Source organism: Mugil cephalus, chromosome 6 (assembly GCF_022458985.1).
Source record: "Mugil cephalus isolate CIBA_MC_2020 chromosome 6, CIBA_Mcephalus_1.1, whole genome shotgun sequence".
Taxonomy (NCBI): Eukaryota; Metazoa; Chordata; class Actinopteri; order Mugiliformes; family Mugilidae; genus Mugil; species Mugil cephalus.
The window spans coordinates 5,613,148-5,620,616 of record NC_061775.1 but is presented as its reverse complement, the minus strand read 5'-3'; the positions used below and the strand labels follow the sequence as shown (position 1 = coordinate 5,620,616).

Below are 7,469 nucleotides of genomic sequence, written 5' to 3'. Positions count from 1 at the left end.
TGCTTTAGAAGCGGTTACCACAAAGAGACACTGGCCAGATTTACCTCCAGTTTAAGTTCTTATTTCCATCGGTTCACAAGTTAATCCGATTTTTTTTCTCTCTCTCTCCTCTAGGCCCAAAGGCGGTCGGGAAATAAAACCCCGTTATTTTCTTTCTTTCTTTCTTTCTTTCTTTCTTTCTTTTTTTCTTTTTTTTTTTTTTTTTTTTTATTTAAACCCAGTTTAAGCATTGATAACCACTTGTTGCTAAAAAATAAAAATAAAAAAATAAAACAATAATAGACATTTAATTTTGCTGCATTCACATTTAGGAATTCCTTCCCCACCTAAGAAACACGCCTCAGTCCAACAACATGAAAAGGAAAAAGAGACAGAGGACAACACAAAATGAATTTAAACTGGTTGGCTTTAGCATTACGCATTACTTATTTTATTCCCACACGAGCTGTCTACAGGAGTCTAAAGTTCTGGGCATGAATGTGACCAAAGATCAAATTTAGGACTTTAACCCCCACTTCTCCCCTTCTCTCTCTCCCTCTTTTTCTCTAAGAGAAAATTCAACAAAATATGCAAGCTTTACATTAAAAGGCTACTTTCGCTGCCCTTAATTCCAGCCTAAACGGTTTTTCCTCGGAAGAAGAAATCTTTTCTAAAAACCTCCAAGAAGAAGAGAGGGGCATTATTGTTTTAATCCTCTTACCAGCAGTCATTTTAAGACATTTTTTGGAGGGTGAAATGGCGTCTTGTCTACCCAATCCTAACCTAAATCCCTCGGGGCCGGGGAGCTGCTGGAGGCAGAGCAGCCCAGCCTGCAGCTCTCCATCTCAGCTGCATTCCCACCAAACCTGCAGTCACACGGAGGCACGGAGAAAATAAAATTAAAGCGCGGAATTAACCCGAAAGTCGCCGAGCTACAGTCACCGCAAGAAAGTTGTAGAGGCCAGCAGCCTGAGTGTATTTGCATATCATTTAATCATTTAAGACCTGTGTGATGGCGGAATAAAAGCATTTAATGAGCCCCATTTACACCAAGCTATATGACATTTATATATATTTGTGAAATTTGAAAATGTTGTTATAACCTATAACCAGTCTAACATGTATTATAATATACAGACAACAAATGTTATCTGATAATATTACAAATTTCGCAAAGCAACTTTAAACGACTAAGACTAAAATGAAACCGATAGTCTGAGATAAAACTAAGAGTTTCCCCTTTGAACTTGGCGTCAACTCTTACACATAGGAGCGGAATATTAAAAATAACAGTGAAATCTTTGGAGGATTAAATTAAAGGACAAGATACGACTTTCAATGACTTATTTTCTTCTGACGTGTGCGTAAAATGTTTTAAATTGTTAAGAGAAGTTGTAATTTGAGGTGCGGCCTCTCTAAAACTTCCTAAATAAAACCAATAAATATTATCTTCCAGAAGTGACATAAACAAGTCCAATGACACAATCAGAATAAAAGTTTGAAAAAAGTACAAATTAAAGGAAAAACAAATGAATATACCTATAAAAAATAATGTGTCTTTTTGCCCGGTAAAAACAAGTGCAGCTGCAGCTCGGACGCAGCACCCACCCACGGAGGGAGCAGAGGGAGGCGGGTGCTGTGGCGGCGGAGGAGGAAAGCGACGTGATTGGCACAGAGACGCAGCGTCTGCGCGTCCCGGTGACCCCACCCGGTGCGCTTTAAAGGCCGATAGATGGCAGCTCGGCATCCTCCCACAAACACACGGAGAAAGAGAGATAGAGTGAAAAGGAGTCGGAGCACGGAGGGGACGGACCGGAATATTCTCAGGATATGAGACTGAATGAAAACGCAGATGAAGTGAAGAAGAGGAACAGCCGCCCTCGGATTTTAGAGAAGAAGATTTGAAAGGCGAATATTCGGCTGTTGGAGGAGATATTTCCACACGGAGGAGAGAGGTAAGAAGTTGGCTGAAGTTGGTCCGCTGCAACGATAGTTTTTCTGACTTAGCATTAACATTAACACTTCTCAAAATCGTAAATTGTTTGACGAGTTTGCTTTTTTGGTTTTCTTTTTACCACCTTTAAGATAAGATGGAGGAAAAATCCAAACCGAGCATCCGAGGTCCCCAACAAACATCATAGCAGTGTTTTGTTTTTGTTTTTTGTTTTGGTCAAGTTAACTAATTAAAAAGTGTTCAATATACCATCATTTACCCCCCGAGGGTCTCTAAATCCCAGCATTTGGAAGGATTTCACATGAATATTATTAAAATTTCATCTTGCCAGTCGACCTGAGTTTATTTTTCTCATTCATTTGCTAAATGATGCTGAATTGACGCCGTGCACACACAGCTCCGGCCTCTAGGCAGTCTTTAGTAAATGCTGTATAACTCATAAATCCACGGCAATTAGCATAATTAGGTTTAAACCAGAGCCCGAGGCATTGTGACATTGTCCCGAAAGAAGAGCATTATGTTGAAATTTTAAGCTGCAGATTAGGAAAAAAAAAAATTTATATATCTAACAGATTAGCTACACGATTCAAGCCAGAGGCAGATTTCAAATAAAGCAATGAAATCAAATATAAATCAGGCTCTGTTACTGCATTAGGGACACGTTTTACTCACACGCTGGCCCACCTTTCACCTGTCAGGCCTGATGATAAATTAATAGTTGAAACCCATTTTGCACCCACATTAAAAAGGGGGCCCAACTGGGGACCGTGCATATTTCACCGAGGACCCCTCGTCACACGTCTCCGTCCGCCTCCAGGCGCCTCAGACTGACCTGGGACCCGCCACAGATTGAAATAAACGGCAGCTCGGCCAAACTCTCAAGGAGCGAAGGAAATATTTCCTCGCACCTCCTGTCAGGGCAGCCCGCAAAGGTTTGACTGCGTTTAACCTCCACTGCGACCAAACTCAATATTTAAATTAAATATTTCAGACCAAATTTTCAATTTGATGGAAGGCGGTGAAATAAAAAAGAATAGGAACTTATTTCACCGGCCCACTTTGTTCTGCGCCCAGGGGGTAAAAAATCGAATTAATTTTTTGTTAGTTACCGGATAAATTATTATCAATTATTATTATTATTATTATTATTATTATTATTGTTATTATTATTATTATTAGAGGCAACGTCCACAATTATGGACTGAATTACAGCCCTATCATGTTAAGAGAGAAAGAGAACAATAAAAAGCTATAAAAAAATCATTTTAAATGAAATATTTAGAATAATGTTGAAAGAATATGGGACTACATTTTAATTATTTTTATTCTAAAATACGCCGTACATGTTTTAATTACCCAACCTAAAGAAATAAATGTTACATTGTAGAAGAACGTGTTGTTTATGCAGACTTTTGCTCAGAAATAAAACACAGGAAAAGTGTAACTGTAAATTTAACAAAGAACTTTCATATGCATATATATACACACACACGCACATATATACATACATATATATATATATAATTTTACATTAATTTCAAAGATATAAATTGGGAAGTAGCACTTTCCAGAAATTCATCGTTTGATTTTGCATCTCAGAGTTTTCAATTAAATTATTTATCTCTTTGAAACAATCAAAAGTCAGTCGTAGCAACTCTATCATAATATGAGAACTACTTTTTCTTTTGGAGCGTAGTCATTGCACTTACCTGTTGCCGTTTCAGCGACAACAAACCGTTTATTACAACGAACCGTGACATAAAACAAAAAGCTCAAAAAGCTTTTTTTTTTTTTTCTCCCTAATAGCTGCACAGGTAGAAAACAGGTAGTAAAAAGGCCTGACACTGACAGCAGCTTGTCCTCCTTGTGCAGACATCTCGCCGACCATGCAGCACTACGGGGTGAACGGCTACTCTCTCCACGCCATGAACTCACTGAGCGCCATGTACAACCTTCACCAGCAGGCGGCGCAGCAGGCACAGCACGCACCTGACTACAGGCCCTCGGTGCACGCGCTCACTCTTGCAGAAAGACTGGCTGGTAGGAAACAGTTGCTTATTTTCCTTTGCAGTCCGTCACATCCTTCCTACGCCAGTTAACCTGCCCGTGTTAGGAGCGGCTCGTTTAAACCTTCTATGCAGTGACTAACTAGTGTGTGCTCGCTTGCCCTTTGGCCTGTCCCTTAAATTAAACTGGTCATGTTTCTTGTTTCTCAACGGCTGCACATTTCAAGACATTATCCTTGAGGCCCGCTATGGCTCCCAGCACCGAAAGCAGCGGCGCAGTCGGACAGCCTTCACGGCCCAGCAGCTGGAGGCTCTGGAGAAAACCTTCCAGAAGACCCACTATCCTGATGTGGTGATGCGTGAGCGCCTGGCCATGTGCACCAACCTGCCCGAGGCCCGTGTGCAGGTAAGAAGCCCTCCACCTGTATTAATCCCATGTCGTCTGCTGCCATCCCGATGCTCATCTTGAAAGTCAAATATTGTTTAATTGAAAGGGAGGTAGGAAATGTGAAGACAAGGTAGCCGTACACCGCGCCTTGAAGTTAAATTGCTTTCATTTCTCCACCTCCCAGGTGTGGTTCAAGAACCGTCGGGCCAAGTTCCGTAAGAAGCAGCGCAGCCTGCAGAAGGAGCAGCTCCAGAAACAGAAAGAAGCGTCCGGACCTGCAGACGGTTCTACGGAGGACTCCAAGACTGACCTCACCACCACCACCACCAACACCACCTCCACCACCACCCTGATTCCCGAAGCCCGCACTCCTCCTCCTCCCTCCTCCTCTTCGTCCTGTCACTCCGAGACGGAGAGGCTGGCCGCATCGCGGCCCCAGCCCGGCGAGATGAGTGTGGAAGTAAACGTCACCTCCCCTGAGCCATCGGACAGCGAGTCAGCAGCGGAAGATAACGCTGACAGGGAGGAGGACGAGATGAGAGCCGAGACGAGGGGGAAATTCAGGGAGGAGACGCAGGGGGAGGGGGGAGCCCAGGCAGGGAGCAGCTCCCCGTCCTGCAAACGGCTGAGCCCCACATCAGGTAAAAATACCACAGTTTAATAAATGCAAAGACAGGTCAATGTGTGTCAAAACATACTGAAGTCTCTCATCTCTTGCCGTCTGTCAGACTCTCCCTTGAGCTCCCCCGCGCTGCCGTCCTCCAGCAGCGTAACCAGCGGTTTGGCACAGAGCAACTCCTACGCCTCATCGCCCCTCAGCCTCTTCCGGCTGCAGGAGCAGTTTCGTCAGCACATGGCTGCCACCAACAACCTGGTGCACTACCCATCCTTTGACATGAGCACGCCCTCCTCCCTGCCCTACCTGGGCATGAACGTCAACATGCCTTCCCCACTGGGCTCGCTGCCCTGCCAGTCCTACTACCAGACGCTGTCACAGGCCCAGCAGGTGTGGAACAGCCCGCTGCTGCAGGCGGCACCCGGAAGCCTCCCAGGAAGCCTCAACAGCAAAACCACGAGCATCGAGAACCTCCGCATGAGGGCCAAGCAGCACGCGGCATCCCTGGGATTGGACACGCTCCCCAACTGAAGCTTAGGCTTTCCTGGCTTCGTGTCTTCCCTCTAAGTCAAGGCCCGAGCTTAAAGTTATGGGCCCTGCATTCAGGAGGTGACTCTGGCTTCCTCACCATTCTCCTTCTCACCTCTCGCAACAACTGTATGAATCCATCCAGAACTCAGACTCACATCTAGACACTGATGAGAAATAGCTCTAATTCAAGATCACGATTTTTGCCTGCTACTCAAAAAACTTATTATATGAACACAATATATCCTCTGTTGAAAATCTGTACACATTTCGAATGTGTGTTCATATCATTTAATTGAACTGTTAGGAACGATGTTTTATAGACAAATACATGCTATCTCAAAGCCAGAGCACTACAACAAAGAGTAGAGAGGAGAAATTTGAGAAGCACACATTTGGACCGCTAAGCGTGCTTTAGATCAATCACTTTAGGGGCCCCCCTCACAGCTTGGGGCCTTCAGTTGCCAACTCGCATACTCCCCTTCACCTCATCGCCATCGTATGGGCATGCGGCTCACTGCTGGGAGCGCAACAAAATGTGAAGAACATCTCTGCTGGATAGACTAAATGGAAAATAAGATTATGACGAGAACTCAATGGAAAAAAATCCCACCTGGGCTGTGACTGAACAGTACCGTTGGCCTGTGGGTCTCACCACGTTCTGACTCCTCTCGATCAACTGCATCGTCACGTTTTTCTGATGCTAACTGCTCACTGTGATTCGAGCCTCCCCTGTAAAGTCGACGCAGGCAGCTTGAACACCAGAGCTCCTCCAGGGCAAATGTGACCTCATGAAACATTCTATAACCCCAGAACATGGACTATGCATGCATGAACTTATCTGAAGCATGGCTTACAGCCCCACAACACCATCATCATGGCATCAGCAGGTAAATAAAAATCTGACGTCAGAGGTAAAGCTCCGATCCGTCGATATAAACCTAATTTCTATGTAGATGACAGTTGTGTCTCCTGGTCCCAGGTCACAGCTGCAAGAATCCATTGAGCTTTGTAAATATTCCCTCAGTGTTCGCCTGCATCTGCCTGGTCACACACAATCTCCACATGTCTCCTTTTTGTGGGAAAGATTCGGAGGGAAACATTTTCCCAAATTCATTTTTCAACTGCAGCTTTAAGCAAAGGACCTAACATCTGGACTGAAAGAAGGGAGAATCTGCAGATGAGGCGCAGCGGCGAATAAATACAAGCCCAGACGACATATATTTCCGTTGACACGGGCACGGGTTGGATCGAACTTTTCCTGGGCCTGTGGCTTCTGTTAGAAAAAAAAATAAATAAAACACACACACAGGCTACTTCTCTATGTATTATATCACTGTAGATTCAAAACATGTATTTCTGAATTGTTTTAAATGTGAGTAATTTATCTGTTTAATGCAAGGGAATAAATCACATAAGAAGGACTCGTGTTGGCAGTGTCGTTGGTTGGAACAAAGCATGTGTACTGGCTCACGTTGTCCTCTTTGAAGCCAAACGGACAACATCTAAACATGAGTAGAGAAGTCATTCCAGGGGGACGCCTACATTTAGATATATCAGCATGAATTAGTTTTTTGTGGATTTCTGTCTTTTTTCTTTTGTTCGCATTGTAAAGCAAAGGATAATCACACATCAGAATATTCAAACATCACACAAACATGCACAGATCTTCCAAAGCATTGGATTTTTCTCCAGAATGTAGAAGCGTGCACCATTAGATTGAGCTGGATCCGGGTCTCCTTTGGCTGGCAGACAGCCCTGAGTTTACCTTCAGCCTCGTTATGGTGAAAATTAAATTTTGGTTTAAACGTTTCACAGAAGACAACTTGATGATCCGTAAATAATTTAAGACACAGGGGGGCTACCATCCTCAATGGCAAGGTTTACACACCACATAGGGGAGAACCTGCCACTTGTTCACCCTGTGCAGAAGAACTAATCCTAAATGAAATGACTGAAGCACGGTGTCAGGCTCTAAAGAGTCTCCAATCCACCATC

General features: G+C 44.0%; 1 protein-coding gene across 1 annotated transcript; it reads left to right on the top strand.

The window, feature by feature from the left end:
- Nucleotides 1-1,733: 1,733 nt before the first annotated feature.
- On the top strand, nucleotides 1,734-6,895 carry LOC125009374 (diencephalon/mesencephalon homeobox protein 1-A-like). The gene is made up of 5 exons (XM_047587287.1): nucleotides 1,734-1,934; nucleotides 3,806-3,973; nucleotides 4,167-4,345; nucleotides 4,512-4,968; nucleotides 5,056-6,895. The coding sequence occupies exons 2-5, from the start codon at nucleotides 3,820-3,822 to the stop codon at nucleotides 5,472-5,474; spliced, it is 1,209 nt and encodes a 402-aa protein (XP_047443243.1). The 5' UTR covers nucleotides 1,734-1,934; nucleotides 3,806-3,819; the 3' UTR covers nucleotides 5,475-6,895.
- Nucleotides 6,896-7,469: the final 574 nt, after the last annotated feature.

Excerpts from the sequence above, each read along its gene's own strand:
- LOC125009374 (XM_047587287.1), top strand. The coding sequence starts at position 3,820 with ATGCAGCACTACGGGGTGAACGGCTACTCTCTCCACGCCATGAACTCA. Across the intron at positions 3,974-4,166 it reads TCTTGCAGAAAGACTGGCTG|ACATTATCCTTGAGGCCCGC; the intron begins GTAGGAAACAGT and ends GCACATTTCAAG. Across the intron at positions 4,969-5,055 it reads ACGGCTGAGCCCCACATCAG|ACTCTCCCTTGAGCTCCCCC; the intron begins GTAAAAATACCA and ends GCCGTCTGTCAG.